Source organism: Mustelus asterias, chromosome 10, assembly GCF_964213995.1.
Source record: "Mustelus asterias chromosome 10, sMusAst1.hap1.1, whole genome shotgun sequence".
Taxonomy (NCBI): Eukaryota; Metazoa; Chordata; class Chondrichthyes; order Carcharhiniformes; family Triakidae; genus Mustelus; species Mustelus asterias.
Genome location: NC_135810.1, coordinates 120,067,459 through 120,088,970, shown reverse-complemented (window position 1 = coordinate 120,088,970; position 21,512 = coordinate 120,067,459). Strand labels below are relative to the sequence as shown.

General features: G+C 46.1%; 1 protein-coding gene and 1 long non-coding RNA gene across 2 annotated transcripts in view; one reads left to right on the top strand and one right to left on the bottom strand.

The window, feature by feature from the left end:
• The window catches only part of LOC144499911 (uncharacterized), a 35,590-nt gene extending 17,947 nt beyond the window's left edge, over positions 1-17,643 (bottom strand). Inside the window, exon 1 of the long non-coding RNA XR_013498907.1 lies at positions 17,528-17,643. This is a non-coding gene — a long non-coding RNA (uncharacterized LOC144499911). The remainder of the gene's footprint in view (positions 1-17,527) is intronic.
• acer3 (alkaline ceramidase 3) overlaps positions 17,253-21,512 on the top strand; it is a 183,959-nt gene continuing 179,699 nt past the window's right edge. Inside the window, exon 1 of the mRNA XM_078222578.1 lies at positions 17,253-17,448. Within this exon, the coding sequence (XP_078078704.1) occupies positions 17,298-17,448 (151 nt within the window). The 5' untranslated portion in view covers positions 17,253-17,297. The remainder of the gene's footprint in view (positions 17,449-21,512) is intronic.

Here is a 21,512-nt window from a genome sequence, read left to right as displayed (position 1 = left end):
ATACTACCTGCCCCTCCACCTATCTTTGTATCATCGGCAAACTTGGCCAGAATGCTCCCAGTCCCGTCATCTAGATCGTTAATATATAAAGAGAACAGCTGTGGCCCCAACACTGAACCCTGCGGGACACCACTTGTCACCGGTTGCCATTCTGAGAAAGAACCTTTTATCCCAACTCTCTGCCTTCCACCAACCTTTCATGCGGTGCATTCCAGATCGTATCAACTCATTCATTCATGAGTGCTCTGCCTGAAGGCAGGTCTTTGGCTCATTGTCTGCTGATGTTTCATCCTGAGCCGCTTTTCTTGGCAGTTTTTGTCAGTGGTGCTTTGCCAGCGCCTTCCATTCTTAGAGACAGGGCGAGGAGGCAGATTCCAAGTCCACCTCAGCCAGAAGAGGAATTGAATCCAGGTTTCTGGCAACATTCTGAAACACATGCTAGCCAACACAGGAAGCTAGCACACAGGTGCAGCAGGTAATCAGGAAGACTAATGGAATGTTGGCCCTTATTCCAAGGGGGTTGGAGTATAAGAGTAGGGAAATCTTGCTGCAACTGTACAAGGTACTGGTGAGACCACGTCCGGATGACTGTGAGCTATTTAGTCCCCTTATTTAAGGAAAGATATTATTTCATTGCAGGCAGTTCAGAGAAGGTTCACTGGGATGGTCCCAGTATGGAGGGATTGTCTTATGAGGAAAGGTTAAACAGGTTGGGACTCTACCCATTGGAATTTAGAAGAATGAGAGGTGATCTCATTGAAACATACATGATTTTAAGGGGCTTGACAGGGTAAATGCTGAGAGGATGTTTCCCCTCATGGGAGAGTCTAGGACCAGAGGGCATAATCTCAGAATAAAGGGGCAATAATTTAAGACTGAGATGTGGAGGAATTTGTTCTCTCAGGGGGTTATGAGTCTTTGGAACTCCTTGCCACAGAGAGCTGTGGGGGCAGAGTCCTTGCGTAAATTTAAGGCTGAGATGGATAGATTTTTGATTAGTAAGGAAATCAAGGGTTATGGAGAAAGGGCAGGAAAGTGGACATGAGGAATGTTGGATCAGCCATGATCCTATTGAATGGCTGAAGAGGTTCAAGGGCCCGAATGGTCTACTCCTGTTCCTAGTTCTAAACAAAAACTTGCCAACTGAGCTAACCAGCCCACTAGAGAAACAAGGATACTGAGGGAGGTGAGAGTGGAAATTTCAGAGGCACTGGTGATAATCTTCCAGTCTTCTTCAGACACAGGGGTGGTGCTGGAGGACTGGAGAATTGTGAATGTTACACCCTTGTTCAAAAATGGGTACAAGAATAAAGCCGGCAACTACAGAGCAGTCAGTCTGACTTCAGTAGAAGGGAAAGTTCTGAAAACTATACTTTGGAACAAAATCAATCATCACTTAGATAATTGATGAAAGCCAGCATTGATTAATTAAGGGAAAATCATATTTAACTGATTTGCTGGAGTTTATTTTGAGGTGACAGCAGTGAGGGTTGGTAAAGGTAATGCTGTTGGTCTGAAACATAGAAGATAGGAGCAGGATGAGGCCATTTGGCCCTTCGAGCCTGGTCCGCCATTCATTACGATCATGGCTGACCATCCAACTCAATAGCCTAATCCTGCTAATCCCATCAACTCACTGCATAGAATAAAGGAAACATTCAAACAACTTTCAAAGAAAAAAAAATCTCCATGGGTCCTCTCTGGTTCCCTAACCAATTATCTGAAATCTGTGTCCTCTGGTTACCAACCCTCCTGTCAGTGGACACAAATTCTCTTCACTTTATCAAAACACTCCATCCTTTTGAACAATTTTGTTATGAATCTTAGATACATCAAAGATGTTTTTGTTGAAAAGTGTAAGTCGCCCTTCAGGATTCAATTATGTTTTTAAAATCAAGTTTAGTATTGATGGCATATGTATGGGTGAAGTAACTGTGAACCTGGGAAGGATAGCTGGAAGGTGCTGTCCCCCAATCTCCTGGGGAGCCCTCCATGGCCTCTGTTCCTCCAGTGGCGTTGGCCGCCAGTTCCCCATTTGTGGGGAGCTGTTGTAAACCCCGCTGGAGTGAACCACTCCTGGAGGTGAGGGAGACTCTAGTGGGGGAGACTTCAGTCCAGGGCCCACTAATGATAACCAAATGCAGATTTAAATATGGAAATCAGCTCCGCACTGATTTCCATCAGCCATGAGGCTGCAAGCCTCTGTACTATATGTAAATAAACGTTGCAGTTGTTATTTATGTAACCCCCTGCTGACCACTATATGGGGTTACTATTTAAATATTCAAATCAACAGGATCCCGAATTCCTAGCGGTTGATGTTGATTTGGCTAATTCCCTGTTTACCCATAAATGTCAGTACTGTAATCGGAATATCAAAAATAAATTTAATAACAAATATAATTAACAGACATAAAAGTGAGCTCTGATCTATAACCGTTGGGGCCCATCCGTTGGTGCACACATGGGGAAACTCGTCCTCAGTAACACACTTGTAGATACTGTTCCAGTTGGATTGTATAGTCCCCACCAGTTACTCACGACACACACACACACAGTCCAGAAGAGACACACGTGTGGAAGATGATGCTGTAGAAAGCAGAGGTGCCGCGAGCTATCCGTGCAGCAACGCAGGTCCAGTGCGCTGAAGGCTGTCCTCCTCGGCAGTAATGAAAAGAACAGGCAGGAAAACGCCTGGCTGCCTCTCACTCCAAACCGAATTCTCACTGCCTGGGAAAAGCTCCTCTTCAAAACGTGCCTATCTCTCTCTGCACACTCCCTGCCTTACTCCACAGCTGCTTCACTTCCTCCCGCCTTTTTTTTCTTCCCACTCCCAGAGCAATCCGATTGGCCCAGCCCACATCTCTCAACAAACAGCATCCTGTTCAGCAAACAGGACACTGAAACCCACAAGGGACAAAGAACACTTGTAAATGTCTTCCCCACAAATCCCCATTTTTCTCAGTCCCTTACATTTACCTAACTGGTAAACAGGAATTCATAGAATCATAGAATCATAGAAACCCTACAGTGCAGAAGGAGGCCATTCGGCCCATCGAGTCTGCACCGACCACAATCCCACCCAGGCCCCACCCCCACACATTTTACCCGCTAATCCCTCTAACCTACACATCTCAGGACTCTAAGGGGCAATTTTTAACCTGGCCAATCAACCTAACCCGCACATCTTTGGACTGTGGGAGGAAACCGGAGCACCCGGAGGAAACCCACGCAGACACGAGGAGAATGTGCAAACTCCACACAGACAGTGACCCGAGCCAGGAATCGAACCCGGGACCCTGGAGCTGTGAAGCAGCAGTGCTAACCACTGTGCTACCGTGCCGCCCGATTATTATTACAGGCCTTGCATTTCCACCTTGTGGCAGGGAGCAGGAGTCAGGAAAATTCTCAGCTAGGCCCAGCCACCTCAGGGGAAAGCGCCTCCAAAAGCCGGATCTTCATTGCTAGGGGACATCTGTGGGCTGTAGTCAGTCCAGCTAACTCGGGAATAAGGTCGGAGGCAGTCACGGGGCTGCCGGACGCTGAGGGTGGGCTGTTTAAAAGAACCACGTCAGTGTTGTGGGACTTTGTTCCAGTTAAAATAAAAGCACAAAGGTTCTCCAGCTCTCACCCCTCACACCTCCACACACATTTCCTATGTCCCATCCATATCCCACGCTCCCATGCCAGGTTATGCACCCCACTCATCCCCTAGTATGAGTGGAGTGCCATTGTTTGGCAGAGGGTACATGAGGGGCCATGGGTCGGCATAGTTTGGCATAGGGGGCTTGAGGGGGCATGGTGGGTGTGGGTAGAGGCCTTACTCAGGTATCAGTGCATGAGGGGCCAGGAGGAGCTGGCTGGGGGCTTTACCTGGGCTTAAAAGGCAAGGGGCCATGGGGAGTGGTGGGGGTGAGGGGCACATCTTGATATAAGGGGCCTGAGGAGGACCTTTGGAACTCACTTTTTAAAAGGTCTCCTCATGGAGACTCGGGTTCATGACTCCTCCACCAACACCTCTACTTTCTCAAAAGACTAACGAAATTTGGCATGTCAGCTATGACTCTCACCAACTTTTATAGATGCACCATCGAAAGCATTCTTTCTGGTTGTATCACAGCTTGGTATGGCTCCTGCTCTGCCCAAGACCACAAGGAACTACAAAAGGTCGTGGATGTAGCCCAATCCATCATGCAAACTAGCCACCCATCCATTGACTCTGTCTACATTTCCCACTGCCTCGGCAAAGCAGCCAGCATAATTAAGGACCCCACGCACCCCGGACATTCTCTCTTCCACCTTCTTCCTTCGGGAAAAAGATACAAAAGTCTGAGGTCACATACCAACCGATTCAAGAACAGCTTCTTCCCTGCTGCTGTCAGACTTTTGAATGGATTTACCTTGCATTAAGTTAATCTTTCTCTACACCCTAGTTATAACTGTAACACTACATTCTGCACTCTCTCGTTTCCTTCTCTATGAATGGTATGTTTTGTCTGTATAGCGCACAAGAAACAATACTTTTCACTCTATGTTAATACATGTGACAATAATAAATCAAATCAAATCAAATCCTCTGAGATGCCGTGAACCACAACTCTTTAAAAATCTGGCCTGACTCCATGAAAATTGTGGAGAGGTAGGACATGCCTATACCTGCAATGGAACCGGCCAGGTCAGAAGTGCTGGGTGTGGGCTTTTGAGAGGAACCGTTCCACACTCTTTAAAGGCACTTCCAAAAATTGGACATCCCAAGAGTAATCCCAGAATCGGGACCCACCCACCATTTGGAAAGGGCACCCGAGATATCCTGACTCAATGAAAATTCAGGCATGGTGTTCCTACTTGCTAAAGTGCCGACCAATTAAACCTGTCTCTGTGACTAATATCATTCATTAGCTATGTGTAATTACCGGGTACTTGATTGCTATGGTGATTTTTTCAAAACATCCTCTTTTGGGAGGGCAAATCCTTTCTTTTGGCAGAATAAAGGCAGAGCCTGTTTCAACTTGTCTCCCTCTGGAAAATAATGCTCATTGGATGTTAAAACTGGCTGCAGTTTATTTCTCCCAGCTTTTCTTTTTCTTAAAAAATTCACTTTGTGGGACAGATAGCTCAGAGGTTAAAAGAAAAAGTGCTGGAAAATCTCAGCAAGTCTAACTGCATCTGTAAGGAGAGAAAAGAGCTGACGTTTCGAGTCCAGATGACCCTTTGTCAAAGCTTTGACAAATCATTGAACCCTTTGTCAAAGCTCCTTACAGATGCTGCCAGACCTGCTGAGATTTTCCAGCATTTTCTCTTTTGGTTTCAGATTCCAGTATCCGCAGTAATTTGCTTTTAGCTCAGAGATTAAATGCATCGCCTTGTGTGGTAGTGAATTACAGTAAGAAGTCTCACAACACCAGGTTAAAGTCCAACAGGTTTATTTGGTAACACAAGCCATAAGCTTTCAGAGCGCTGCTCCTTCATCAGGTGAGTGAATTAGACAGATCAGGCACGTCACAGGTTTAATCGCTGTCCAGTAATGAGTTCAGTGATTTGAAATAGAGAAGCAGAAGTTATCCTCAGAATTGCTGGGCTTGGGACAAAAAGCAGAATCAGCTGTGGTTCAGTGCGAAGCACATTCACTTCCATATTGGGTAGTTGATGCTGGTTGGACATTTTCCTGGAAGTGTCAGCACATGTCCTCCTGCCACCAATTGTCCCGCCCCCACTCTCACACCATGTGATGCCCATCTTAGTGGTAGCCTGCTTCCCCTTGGTTAATTGGAAAAAGCATAGTCTATTATGCTATTAGATGATTCTTGACTGTCAAATTGCAGCCTTTTCCCTATCTCCAATATTTTCACAATATCACATATAATTGTTTGGCTAATTTTGTTTTATTGCCCCTATAATGTTGCTTGCCATTATATTCTGGATGTTAGACTTTATTTCCTGAAAATCCCAGAAGTTTGATAACCTTACCTCCAAGTCAACAGGTCGTGTACTAAATTCCACGCTGAGAATTGAACACATAGGCCGGAATTTTACCACCTCACCTGCCCCAGAATTGAGGCGGACGAGGCTCACAGAACGGAATTCTCTGTTGGCTTCAGGCAGGATTTTATGAGCCTCGCCCAAGCGAGGTCGTAAAATTCCGCACACATAGTATAGTACTGAGGGAGAACTAACAGCGTGGTATATTTCAGATGAAATGTTCAACCAAGAGAGTTGTTGATAGCTTCACATGTTCAGGCTTAACTATCACCAGCAATCTGTCTGTCACTTGATGCTGAAATCAATGCACTCATCAAAGAACAAAGATCAATACAGCACAGGAACAGGCACTTTGGCCCACCAAGTCTGTGCCGACACAGATGCCTCTACGTGGTCCATATCACCTCTATTCCCTGCCCATTTATGCATCACAAAAGCTCCAGCTGTTATGTCCAAGCTGAGTAACTGAGTGTAGAACAATAGAAACCTGACTGACAACACCAAGCTGTGAGTCTCCAAGCTGGTATCCTCAGTGTACTCCTCTACAGGAGTGATATATATGCTCGGCAGAAGAAAATGTTGGACGATTCCTACTTTCACTGTCTCAGATATATCTACGCCATCATGCTAATTTCATCAGCATACACTCATTGCTCAGTCAATGACGCCTGCACTGAAATAATAACAGAAAATGCTAGAAAAATTCAGCACGTCTCGCAGCATCGATGGAAAGAGAAACCGAGCTAACATTTTGAGTCCGTATGATTCTTCTCCAGAGCTGGCTCGACGATCTTCATCGGATGGATGACGGCTGTAAAACTAAAGATCTTGGCCACTGGGTCATGACCTACTGGGCACACACGCGACCACTACAAGACACCAGCAAGCAAGATATGAAGATGGAGAACATTGGCACTGACAACTGGGAGACCATTTTTGACAGCTGTGACCTCTGGAGACTGACTGTTTAGAATGACATTGGAAGAGGGGAAGAGAAACAAAAGGTTCAGTTGGCCAAAAAGGACCCAGAGCAGAGGCTGCCATGCCAGAGAGGGGCTCTTGAGCCACATCAGGCGATGCTTAACACAAGAGTTGACTACCATGGTAGCACTGTGGTTAGCACTGCTGCCTCACAGCACCAGAGACCTGGGTTCGATTCCTGGCTTGTTTGCATGTTCTCCTCTTGTCTGCGTGGGTTCCTCCAGGTGCTCTAGTATATGGATGGCCCAACCAGAGAGGGAGGCAATACTTTACCTTCTCTTGGGAAATAAGGAAGGGCAGCTGACAGAAGGGTTAGTGAGGAATCACTTTGGGACCGTGACCATAATTCCATTAGTTTTAAGTTAGCTATGGAGAATGATAAGTCTGGTCCAAAAGTTAAAATTCTAAATTGGGGCAAGGCCAATTTTGATGGTATTCGACAGGAACTTTCAAAAATTGATTGGGGGAGTCTGTTGGCAGGCAAACTTGAAAGTCGAGTTGTGGGGCATTGATGTTGAGGGTGATCGTGGAGGAGGTGTTGTTGCCTGTCTTACTGAGAGCGGTCTGTGGATTAGGAAGTTCAGGATCCAGTTGCAGAGGGAGGAGCTGAGCCCCAGGCCACAGAGTTTGGAGATGAGTTTCGTAGAAATAAGGAAAAGGGGAATCCAAAGAGCTTCTACAAATACATAAAGGACAAAAGGGTAACTAGGGCGAGAGTAGGGCCTCTTAAGGATCAACAAGATCATCGATGTGCGGATCCACAAGAGATGGGCGAGATCCTAAATGAATATTTCTCATCAGTATTTACTGCTAAGAAAGGCATGGAGGTTAAGGAACTTGGAGAAATAAATAGGGTGGCACGGTGACACAGTGGCTAGCGCTGTTGCCTCACAGCGCCAGGGACCCAGGTTCAATTCCGGCCTCGGTCAATATCTGTGTGGAGTTTACACATTCTCCCCATGTCTGTGTGGGTTTCCTCCGGGTACTCCAGGTTCCTCTCACAGTCCAAAGATGTGCGAGTTAGGTTGATTGGCCATGGAAATTTGACTCTAGAGTCAGAGGGATTAGCAGGGTAAATGTGAGGGATTACAGGAATAGGGCCTGGGTGGGATTGTGGTCGATGCAGATTCGATGGGCTGAATTGCCTCCTTCTCCACTGTAGGGATTCTATAAATAGTGGATAAAACCAAATTACTGCAGATGCTGGAATGTGAAACCAAAAGAGAAAACGCTGGAAAATCTCAGCAGGTCTGGCAGCATCTGAAAGGACAGAAAAGAGCTGACATTTCGAGTCCAGATGACCATTTGTCAAAGCTATGACAGGCATTTAGAGAGGCAAGGACTGATTAGGGACAGTCAGCATGACTTTGTGAGTGGAAAATCATGTCTCAAGAATTTGATTGAGTTTTTTGAAGGGGTAACCTAGAAGGTAGATGAGGGCAGATCAGGCGACATTGTCTGCATGGACTTTAGCAAGGCCTTTGACAAGGTATCGCATGGTAGGTTGTTGTATAAGGTTAAATCTCACGGGATCAAGGGTGAGGTAGCCAATTGGATACAAAAGTGACTTGATGACAGGAGACAGAGGGTGGTTGTAGAGGCTGTTTTTCAAACTGGAGGCCTGATACCAGTGGTGTGCCTCAGGGATCGGAGCTGGATCCACTGTTATTTGCCATTTATATTAATGATTTGGATGAGAATTTAGGAGGCATGGTTAATAAGTTTGCAGATGACACCAAGATTAGTGGCATAGTGGACAGTGAAGAAGGTTACCAAAAGAGAAAATGCTGGAAAATATCAGCAGGTCTGGCAGCATCTGTATGGAGAGAAAAAAGCTGATGTTTCGAGTCCAGATGACTCTTTGTCAAAGCTGAATAGCAATATCCATTACAAGCCCACTGACTCCCACAGCTATCTGGACTATGGCTCTTCACACCCTGCACCCTGTAAAGACTCCATCTCTTTCTCTCAGCTCCTTCGCCTCTGTTGCATTTGTTCCGATGATGCCACTTTCCAAAGTGGTGCTAATATGTGCTCCTTTTTTCTCAACCGTGGATTCCCATCTACAATTGTCGACAGGGCCCTCAATAGCATGCAGTCCATCTCCCGCGCCACGATCCTCAACCCCTCCCTTCCCTCCCAGAACAAGGATAAACTCCGCCTTCTTCTCACATTTCACCCTACCAGCCTCTGCATGCAAAGCATAATCCTCCACCATTTTCGCCAATGCCAATGTGATGCCACCACTAGACACATCTTCCCTTCACTCCCTCTGTCAGCATTCTGCAGAGACCGTTCCCTCCAGGATAACCTAATCCACTCCTCCACTATACCCAACACCTCTCCCGTCACTCATGGCACCTTCCCATGCAATCGCAGAAGGTGTAACACCTGTCCCTTTGCCTCTTCCACGCTCACCATCCAAGGCTCAAAACACTCATTCCAGGTTAAGCAGTGTTTCACTTGCACCTCTTTCAATTTGGTCTATTGCATTCACTGCTCCCAATGTGGTCTCCTCTATATCGGAGAGACCAAGCGTAGACTGGGTGATCGCTTTGCTGAGCACCTTTGGTCTGTGCACAATCAGGACCTTGACCTTCTGGTTTGACTTCTGGTTGCTTGCCATTTTAACACACGATCTTGCTCCCATGCCCACATGTCTGTTCTTGGTTTGCTGCAATGGATTACTGCAAAAAAGTGTACCGACAACTGAACAACGAGGAACACTACAGACAGTTACCCGCAGATCCGACCAAAGAACACACCCGGCAACTCAACAGACTGATCAAGACCATTGATCTGGACCTTCAGGGCACCCTCCGTGCTCTTATCCCACGTACTCCCCGTGTTGGAGATCTCTACTGCCTCCCGAAGATACACAAGGTGAACAAATCCGGCCGTCCCATCGTATCAGGCAATGGGACCCTGAGTGAGAACCTCTCCGGCTATGTCGAGGGCATCCTGAAACCTATTGTACAAAGAACCCAGCTTCTGTCGTGACACTATGGACTTCCTACAGAAACTCAGCACACATGAAGCAGTTGAACCAGGAGCACTCCTCGTCATAATGGATGTCTCGGCACTCTACACCAGCATCCCCCACGATGACGGCATTGCTGCAACAGCCTCAGTACTCAACTCCGACAACTGCCAATCTCCAGATGCAATTCTACAACTCATCCGCTTCATCCTGGACCACAACGTCTTCACCTTCAACAACCAATTCTTCACCCAGACACACGGAACAGCCATGGGGACCAAATTCGCACCTCAATATGCCAACATCTTTATGCACAGGTTCGAACAAGACCTCTTCACCGCACAGGACCTTCAACCGATGCTATACACTAGATACATTGATGACATTTTCTTCCTTTGGACTCATGGTGAACAATCATTGAAACAACTATATGATGACATCAACAAGTTCCATCCCACCATCAGACTCACCATGGACTACTCTCCGGTATCGGTTGCATTCTTGGACACACGCATCTCCATCAAGGACGATCACCTCAGCACTTCACTGTACCGCAAGCCCATGGATAACCTCACAATGCTCCACTTCTCCAGCTTCCACCCTAAACACGTTAAAGGAGCCATCCCCTACGGACAAGCCCTACGTATGCTCAGATGAGGAGGATCGCAACAGACACCTACAGATGCTGAAAGACGCCCTTGTAAGAACAGGATATGGCGCTCGACTCATCGATCGACAGTTCCGACGTGCCACAGCGAAAAACCACTCTGACCTCCTCAGAAGACAGACACGGTGGACAGAGTACCCATCGTCGTCCAGTACTTTCCTGGAGCAGAGAAGCTACGACATCTTCTCCGGAGCCTTCAACATGTTATCGATGAAGACGAACATCTCGCCAAGGCCATCCCCACACCCCCACTTCTTGCCTTCAAGCAACCGCACAACCTCAAACAGACTTTGTCCGCAGCAAACTACCCAGCCTTCAGGAGAACAGTGACCACAACACCACACAACCCTGCCACAGCAGCCTCTGCAAGACGTGCCGGATCATCAACACGGATGCCATCATCTCACATGAGAACACCATCCACCAGGTACACGGTACATACTCTTGTGACTCGGCTGACGTTGTCTACCTGATACGCTGCAGGAAAGGATGTCCTGAGGCATGGTACATTGGGGAGAACATGCAGACGCTACGACAACGAATGAATGAACACCGCTCGACAATCACCAGGCAGGAGTGTTCCCTTCCAGTCGGGGGACACTTCAGCAGTCAAAGGCATTCAGCCTCTGATCTTCGGGTAAGCATTCTCCAAGGCGGCCTTCACGACACACGACAACGCAGAATCGCTGAGCAGAAACTGATAGCCAAGTTCCGCACACATGAGGACGGCCTCAACCGGGATCTTGGGTTCATGTCACACTATCTGTAACCCCCACGACTTGCTTGGGCTTGCAAAATCTCACTAACTGTCCTGGCTGGAGACAATACACACCTCTATAACCTGTGCTTGGCCCTCTCTCCACTCACATTGTCTGTACCTTTCAGATTTGATTACCTGTAAAGACTCACATTCCAACCATTATCTTGTAAATTGAGTTTGTGTCTGTATATGACCTGTTTATGAACAGAGGTCCTCACTCACCTTATGAAGGATCCTGAGACTCCGAAAGCTAGTGCCAAATAAACCTGTTGGACTTTAACCTGGTGTTGTGAGACTTCTTATTGCTGCAATGTTCCAGTGAAGCTCAATGCAAACTGGAGGGACAGTATCTCATCTTCCGGCTAGGCACATTACAACCTTCTGATCTCAACATTGCATTCAACAACTTCAGAAGATTTGCTCTACCCTACCTTGGCCCCCTTTGTTTTCATTCTATTTTATTTCATTTTTTACTGTTCTCTATCTTTTATTTCTTTATTGGCTTTCTTCATTTTTCTTCCCCCCACTCTTCCCCCCTTCCCTTACCTTTTCTCCCCCTTTTCTAAATTTCACCTCTGTCCCATCTTTTTCTCCCCCTCCCCCACACATCTTCATCTGTCACAGCTTACAACTTCTCTTCCGTTTGGCCTCTGTGGACAGCCATTAGCAGTCTTTTTCCCTGGTTTCTGTGTCTATGACTCATCTTTCATACCGTCACCTTGCAGTATAAATACTCCCAATTTCTATGGTTTTTAGCTTTGACAAAGGCTCATCTGGACTCGAAACCCTTTTCTCTCCTTACAGATGCTGCCAGATCTGCTGAGATTTTCCAGCATTTTCTTTTTTGATTTCAGATTCCAGCATGCGCAGTAATTTGCTTTTATCCAGTGAAGAAGGTTATCTAGGATTGCATCAATTGGGCCAGCGGGCTTGTGAATGGCAGGTGGAGTTTAATTCAAATAAATACGAGGTGATGCATTTTGATAGATTGAACCAGGGCAGGACTTACACGGTTAATGGTAGGGCGTTGGAGAGAGTTAGAGAACAAAGAGATCTAGGGGTACAGGTTCATAGCTCCTTGAAAGTGGAGTCACAGGAGGACAGGGTGATGAAGAAGCATTTGGCATGCTTGGTTTCATTGGTCAGAACACTGAATACAGGTGTTGGGGCATCTTGTTGAAGTTGTACAAGACATTGGTAAGGCCACATTTGGAATACTGTGTACAGTTCTGGTCACCCTATTATAGAAAGGGTATTATTAAACTAGAAAGAGTGCAGAAAAGATTTACTACGATGCTAGTGACACTTGATGGTTTGTGTTCTAAGGAGAGGCTGGATAGAATTGGGAGTATTTTCCCTGGAGCGTGGGAGGCTCAGGGGTGGTCTTATAGAGGCTATAAAATAATGAGGGGCATCGATCAGCTAGATAGTCAACATCTTTTCCCAAAGGTGGGGGAGTCTAAAACTAGAGGGCATAGGTTTAAGGTGAGAGGGCAGAGATACAAAAGGTCCAGAGGGGCAATTTTTTCACAGAGGATGGTGAGTGTCTGGAATGAGCTACCAGAGGTAGTAGTAGAGGCGGGTACAATTTTGTCTTTTAAAAAGCATTTAGACAGTTACAGGGTAAGATGGGTATCGAGGGATATGGGCGAAATGCGGACAATTGGGAATAGCTTACTGGTAAAAACTGGGTGGCATGCCAAGTTGGGCTGAAGGCCCTGTTTCCATGCTGTAAACCTTTATGACTCTATGACTCTATTGGAGGATAGCTAATGTGGTCCCGTTATTTAAGAAGGGTAGGAAGGATAACCCGGGAAATTATAGGCCGGTGAGCTTCACGTCCGTGGTCGGGAAGTTGTTGGAGAGGATTCTTAGAGATAGGATGTATGCGCATTTAGAAAGAAATAAACTCATTAACGATAGTCAGCATGGTTTTGTGAGAGGGTGGTCCCGCTTCACTAACCTGGTGGAGTTTTTTGAAGAAGTGACTAGAATGGTTGACGAGGGAAGGGCAGTGGATGTCGTCTATATGGACTTTAGTAAAGCGTTTGACAAAGTCCCTCATGGTAGGTTGGTGCAAAAGGTTGGATCTCATGGGATAAAGGGGGGGGTGGCTAGATGGGTGGAGAACTGGCTTGGTCACAGAAGACAGAGGGTGGTAGTGGAAGGGTCTTTTTCCGGCTGGATGCCTGTGACTAGTGGTGTTCTGCAGGGCTCTGTATTGGGACCTCTGCTGTTTGTGATTTATATAAATGATCTGGAAGAAGGTATAACTGGGGTGATCAGTAAGTTTGCGGACGACACAAAAATGGCTGGACTTGCAGATAGTGAGGAACATTGTCAGAGGCTACAGAAGGATATAGATAGGCTGGAAATTTGGGCAAAGAAATGGCAGATGGAGTTCAATCCAGATAAATGCGAAGTGATGCATTTTGGTAGAACTAACGTAGGGGGGAGCTATACGATAAATGGCAGAATCATAAAGGGTGTAGATACGCAGAGGGACCTGGGTGTGCAAGTCCACAGATCCTTGAAGGTGACGTCACAGGTGGAGAAGGTGGTGAATAAGGCATATGGCATGCTTGCCTTTATAGGACGGGGCATAGAGTATAAAAGTTGGGATCTGATGTTGCAGTTGTATAGAACGTTGGTTCGGCCGCATTTGGAATACTGCGCCCAGTTCTGGTTGCCACACTACCAGAAGGATGTGGAGGCTTTAGAGAGAGTGCAGAGGAGGTTTACCAGGATGTTGCCTGGTATGGAAGGGCTTAGTTATGAGGAGAGATTGGATAAACTGGGGTTGTTCTCACTGGAAAGACGGAGGATGAGGGGTGACCTAATAGAGGTGTATAAAATTATGAAAGGCATAGATAGGGTGAACGGTGGGAAGCTTTTTCCCAGGTCAGTGGTGATGTTCACGAGGGGTCAGAGGTTCAAGGTGAAGGGGGGGAGGTTTAACACGGATATCAGAAGGACGTGTTTTACACAGAGGGTGGTGGGGGCCTGGAATGCGCTGCCGGGCAAGGTGGTGGAGGCAGACACACTGGGAATGTTTAAGACTTATCTAGATAGCCATATGAACGGAGTGGGAATGGAGGGATACAAAAGAATGGTCTAGTTGGGACCAGGGAGCGGCGCAGGCTTGGAGGGCCGAAGGGCCTGTTCCTGTGCTGTATTGTTCTTTGTTCTCTTTGTTCTTTGACTCCGGTTTCCTCCCATAGTCCGAATGACGCACTGGTTCGGTGAATTAACCATGCTAAATTCTCCCACAGTGTACCCGAACAGGCGCCGGAGTGTGGCGACAAGGGGATTTTCAAAGCAACTTCATTGCAGTGTTAATGTAAGCCTACTTGTGACACTAACAAATCATCTTAAACACAGTGGAAACCATTGTCTTACGTGATGGAAGGCTGCCAGCTGGTCAATATTTGTCCTTCTATCACATTCATAAAAAAATGTTTACCTGGTCAGCATCACACTGCTGTTCTGGGAACTTGCTTTGTTTAAAATTGGCTGTCATATTTCATACATTACAGCAATGACTACAGCTCAAAAGTACTTAATGGGTTTAATTGGCTTAACTGTCCACACCATCGGGTGTGGATGCTCCTTTGTTGACTTTGTTTAAGATTGAGATAGACAGGTTTTGTTCTCTCAGGGAATCAAGAATTATGGGAAGTAGGTGGGAAAGGGGAGTTATCGAATCATAGAATCCCTGTAGCACAGAAGAAGGCCATTTGGCCATCGGGTCTGAACTGACAACAATTCCACCCAGGCCCTATCCCCGTAACCCCAAGTATTTACTCTGCTAGCCCCCCTGACACTAAGGGGCAATTTAGCATGGCCAGTCCACCTATGCCGCACATCTTTGGACTGTGGGAGGAAACCGGAACACCCGGAGGAAACCCACGCAGACACAGAGGATCAGCCAGGATTGTATTGAATAACAGAGCAGATTTGAGAGGATGCATTGTTTACTCCTGCTCCTATTTTCCCTTCATCTTGTTGAATGGTGGATCGTCATGAAGGGGCAAATGGCCTAATCCAGCTCCCATTTCTTATGTCCTGATCTATATGAATTTTTGAAAATGAGGGAAATTATTTATTTTTTTACTTTCTCTTAATCCAATCCTTTATTCCATTTTCACAAAAAAATGCTTGAGGAAGGAAAATGCATTAAACAAGATTAATATGAATGGCTGATATTTGGATGTGGTGAAAGGCAATAACAATGCTTAATTACTGCCAATGGGAACATAAATGTGGCAAGTGCACAATCTTATCCTTTATGGAGTTATGGGGATAGGGCCTGGGTGATTTGTTGTTGGTGCAGGCTGGATGGACTAAATGGCCTCCTTCTGCACTGTAAGGATTCTATGATTCTATAAATACATATGATCATGGGGATAGGGCCTGGATGGGATTTTGTCAGTGCAGGCTCAATGTGCTGAATGGTCTCCTTCTGCGCTGATTTAGATTTATTCAATAGTGTCACAAGTTGGCTTACATTAACACTACAATGAAGTTACTGTGAAAATCCCCCAGCTGCCACACTCCGGCGCCTGTTTGGGTACACTGAACCAGAATTTAGCATGGCCAAATGCGCCTAACCAGCATGTCTTTCGGACTGTGGGAGGAAACCGGAGCACCCAGAGGATACCCACGCAGACACGGGGAGAACGTGCAGACTCCGCACAAAGATGCAAGCCAGAAATCGAACTCGGGTCCCAGGTGCTGTGAAGCAGCACTGCTGACCACTGTGCCAATGTGCAGGTTAAGTGGATTGGCCATGCTAAATTGCCCTTTAGTGTCAGGGATTTTAGCAGGGTAAATACATGGGGCCACGGGGATAGGGCCTGGGTTAGATTATTGTCGATGTAGGTTTGATGGGCAGAATGGCCTCCTTCTGCGGTCATGGGGATAGGGCCTGGATGGGATTGTTGTTGGTGCAGGCTCGGGGCAGAATGGCCTCCTTCTGCACAGTAAGGATTCTATGAACTTTTGAACTGGGGAAATTACTTATTTTTCTTTTGATTTTCTTATTTCAATCAGGAAGGAATGTCTAAAGCGAGGGAAAGAACCAAGTATGAAGGGTGGGATTGTTGTTGGTGCAGGCTGAGATGGGCCAAATGGTCTCCTTCTGCACCATAGGAATTGTTCTGTGATTTCCAACCAGGGAAACTACTTATTTTTCTTTTGACTTTCTTATTTCAATCAGGAAAAAATGTAAAGTAAAGTTTATTTATTAGTCACAAGTAGGCTTACATTAACACTGCAATGAAGTTACTGTGAAATACACCTAGTCGCCACACTCCAGCGCCCGTTCAGGTACACCGAGGGAGAATTTAGCATGGGCCAATGCACCTAACCTGCACGTCTTTGAACTGTAGGAGGAAATCGGAGCACTCGGAGGAAGCCCACGCAGACACGGGGAGAATGTGCAAACTCCACATAGACAGTGACCCAAGCCGGGGATCGAATCCGGGTCGCTGGCGCTATGAGGACCACTTACCTGACGAAGGAGCAGCGCTCCGAAAGCTAGTGGCTTTTGCTACCAAATAAACCTGTTGGACTTTAACCTGGTGTTGTGAGACTTCTTGCTACGAGGCAGCAGTGCTAACCACTGTGCCGTCTGAGAACAATGTCCGAGAGAGAGGGAAAGAAATAAGTGTGGAGGGTGGGATTGTTGTTGGTGCAGGCTGAGATGGGCCAAATGGTCTCCTTCTGCACTGTAGAAATTGTCCTGTGATTTCCATCCAGGGAAATTACTTATTTTTCTTTTGATTTTCTTCTTTCAATCAGGAAGAAATGTCTGAGAGAGAGGGGAAGAAAGGTCTGAGTGTGGAGGGTGGGATTGAGCATCTATGGAGGTCACACACAGTGAGGCAAGCCTGAGATTGGGCTGGAGCTGCCTGAAGGGGAGGGTTGCCATGGTGACGGGGCCTAGTGCCGCCGCCTCTCCTCCGCCTCCTCCAAACATGGCGCCCGTCTATGACCGGCCAGGCTTCTGGGGAAAGCCCACCTCGACTCTGGACTGGTGCGAGGAGAACTATGCCGTGTCCTACCACATCGCCGAGTTCTGTGAGTTCTCATGTTGACCAGATCATTCTTTATTTCCTCTCTTTTACCCTCACCCCCCAAAATAAGATAAATCTCTTACCCTCCGAGCAGCCTGAGGCCTGGCACCGTCCCCGACCTCCTCCAACTGACCCGAAGTTCAAACCTCATCCCCTCTTTATTTTCTTTTTAAAAAAAAATAAAACAGATCAACCCGTTTTGTTAAACACCCGCCTCCGCAAAATGTAAAATTATTCTTTACAATTTTCTAAAAGAATAAGCAAAACGTGCCGGCCGGATCCTACTGCGCATGTGTGTGCGTGTCAGTCCCTCATAAGTTTTTTGAATTTAAATGGAATTAATTGTGTTGGAATCGCAGAGTTTTCCTTCTCATTGTTTGTCCTCAGATTGTGACACACTTCTTTCGCTCCTGATCTACATGGAAATGTGGATGTATTACATGGAGGGGCTCCAGATGCCCTTGAACACCGGTTGCATTTCAATGTCCTTTGAATGACTTCAGTGAAAATAAATAAACATTTAGGAGATTGTATTATTTGTTGTACTTTGATGGTTCAAAACTTAGCTTTCTGACGTTTTTTTAAATTTACAGTTTCCTAGTTTTTTTAGAATTTGTTTTCGGGTGACCCTGACCATGCTAATTTTATTGCCATTGCCCTGTGAAGGTGATCATAGAATCCCTACCGTGCAGAAGGAGGCCATTTGATCTGTTGAGACTGCACCGACAACAATCGCACCCAGGCTCTATCCACCATAACCCCACGTATTTAACCCAGTAATCCTCCCTGACACGAAGGTGCAGTTTAACATGGCCAGTCAATCTAACCCGCACATCTTTGGGCTGTGGGAGGAAACTGGAGTACCCGGAGGAAACCCATGCAGACATGGAGAACGTGAGACAGTCACCCAAAGCTGGAATTGAACCAGGGTCCCTGGTGCTGTGAGGCAGCAGTGCCACCATCTTGATGACAGCTGTGGTTTTCAACTGTTGCAGTCCTTGCGGTGATGGTGTTAGGCGGGATATCAAGATTTTGACTCAGTAATATTAGAAAGGCGGAGTGTGTCTAAGTCAGATTGCTGTGTATCCAGGGTGTTTCCCTGATTTTGCAGTGTATTTTGGCCTCTTCTATTATGGTAACCATGGGACTAGTCGAATTATCACTGTACAATATCATTTTGCTGGGTGTGCACACTGATTATAGTTGCTGGAAAATTTTATGTTTAAAAATAACATTTTACCATCCATATTTGGACAAAAACATACCACAGTAAAGTAATTTGTGCCACAATATTTGTTAGTTTCTTCAATGTGAATTTTCTGAATGGTTCTGCAGTGATGGATGGCTGGATGACTACAGAACTGGCTTGGTTATAGAAGTTTAAACTTCTTACTGTGTTTACCCCAGTCCAACGCCAGCATCTCCACATCTTGGTTTTAGAAGACAGAGTAGCAGTGGAAAGGTGTTTTGCAGAATGAAAATCTGAAGCTAGTGGTGTTCCAGAGGGATCAGCGCTGGGACCTCTGCTGTTTGTAGCATATACAAGTGATCTGGAGCAAAATGTGGGTGGCCTGGTTAGTAAGTTTGCAGATGACACGAAGATTGGCGGAGTTGGTGATAGTGCCGAGGATTGTCAAAGGGTCCAACAGGATATAGATAGATTGGAGACTTGGGCACAGATGGAGTTTAATCTGGACAAATGCGAGGTGATGCATTTTGGAGAATCAAATTTAGCTATGAATTATACTGTAAATGGCAGAACCCTTAGGAACATTAACATACAGAGAGGTCTGGGCGTGCAGGTCCACAGTTCCCTAAAAGTGGCAACACAGGTGGCTAAGGTGATTAAGAAGGCATATGGCATGTTTGCCTTCATCAGCCGGTGCACTGAGCACAGGAGTTGGGAAGTCATGTTGCAACAATATAAAACCTTGGTTGGGTCACATTTGGGGTATTGCATGCAGTTCTGATCACCACGTTATCAGAAGGATGTGGAAGCATTGGAGAGCGTGCAGAGAAGGTTCAGTCTGTTGTCTGGGCTTGAGGATGTTGGCTATGAGGAGAGGTTGAATAAACTAGTATTGTTTTCACTGGAAAGACAGAGGCTGAGGGGAGACCGAATATAGGTCTACAAAATTAAAAGAGGCATAGACAGGATGGATAGTCAGAGGCTTTTTCCCAGGGTGGAAGTGTCAATTACAAGGGGGCACAGGTTTGAGGTGAGGGGGGGGGGTAAGTTTCAGGGAGATGTGCGGGGGAAGTTCTTCACGCAGAGTGTGGTAGGTGCCTGGAACGCGCTGCCAGAGGATGTGGTGGAAGCAGGCACATGAGCAACATTTAAGAGGTATTTGGATGGATGCATGAATAGGGAGGAAATAGAGGGCTACGGATCGAATAAGGGCAGAAGGTTTTACTTATTAGTTAGGGCATCACGATCAGCACAGGCGTGAAGAGCCGAAGGGCCTGTTCCTGTGCTGCACTTTCTTTTGTTCTTGTTTTTTGTTCTTTGTTTTGAAGTCAGCTGAACAGTATGAAAACGATATGAAATGGCATCGATAATTTAAATACAGTGTGTCAAGAGTATAGGACAACACAATTGTACATTTACAAACCACTTTTTGAGAGAGGAAAGTTTAGTCAATAGGTAATAGAGGCTTAAGTATTGAATAAAATAAAGGAATGGAAGTTAGATAGGTTTTGGGGCCATATAGAGTCTGGCGTTTACGTGCAATTTTGCTCAAATTTAGAGAGCAGCCAGGGAGAAAGATCGAGTTGATGGCAAAGATACTGTAGTCTGTTGAAAGGGTTCAACCTTAATGTCTGATATGAGAATAGGAGTAAGTCATTTGGCCAGCTGAGCCTGCTCTGCCATTCAGTTTGATCATGGTTGACCATTTACCTTAATGCCACTTTTGTGCACCATTTCCATATCCCTTACTGTCATTCGTCTCTGGAAATCCATCGAATTCTGTCTTGAATGTGCTCAATGATTGAGCGTCTGTAGTCCTCTGGGTTAGAGAATTCCAAAGAGTCACACCCTCTGAGTGAAGACATTTCTTTGATCTCTCTCTTAAATGGTTTACCCTTATCCTGAGATTATGTTCCCTGGTTTTAGACTAAACACAGTAAGAAGTCTCACAACACCAGGTTAAAGTCCAACAGGTTTATTTGGTAGCAAATACCATAAGCTTTCGGAGCACTGCTCCTTCGTCAGATGGAGTGGAAATGTGCTCTCAAACAGTGCAAACAGACAAAATTAAGTTGCAGAATACTGATTAGAATGCAAATCCAACAGCCAGCCAGGTCTTGAAGGTACAGACAATGTGGGTGGAGGGAACATTAAACACAGGTTAAAAAGATGTGTATTGTCTCCAGACAGAACAGCTCGTGAGATTCTGCAAGCCCAGGAGGCAAGCTGTGGGGGTTACTGATAATGTGACATAAATCCAACATCCCGGTTTAGGCCGTCTTCATGTGTGCGGAACTTGGCTCTCAGTTTCTGCTCAGCGACTCTGCGCTGTCGTGTGTCGTGAAGGTCGACATTTAGATCATTTAGACTAAACAGCCAGGGGACGCACCTAATCTACATGCACCCTGTCACGTCCTGTAAAATAAGTGTGAGAGTTTCAAAGAGGCCACCCCTCATTCTTCAAAACTCTTGGGAATACAGACCCAGTAATCTCAACCTCTCCTCATAAAACAATTTGGCAATACAAGGGATTGATCTGGTGAACCTCATTGCACTTCTTCTTTGGCAAGTATATCCTTTCTTAGACAAGGGAACCAAATCTGTGCACAATACTACATGTGAGTCTCATCAAAGATCTGCAACAAGACATCCTTTCTCCTGTACTTAAATTCCTTGATGTGGAGATGCCGGTGTTGGACTGGGGTAAACACAGTAAGAAGTTTAACAACACCAGGTTAAAGTCCAACAGGTTTATTTGGTAGCAAAAGCCACACAAGCTTTCGGAGCTCCAAGCCCCTCACCTGAAGAAGGGGCTTGGAGCTCCGAAAGCTTGTGTGGCTTTTGCTACCAAATAAACCTGTTGGACTTTAACCTGGTGT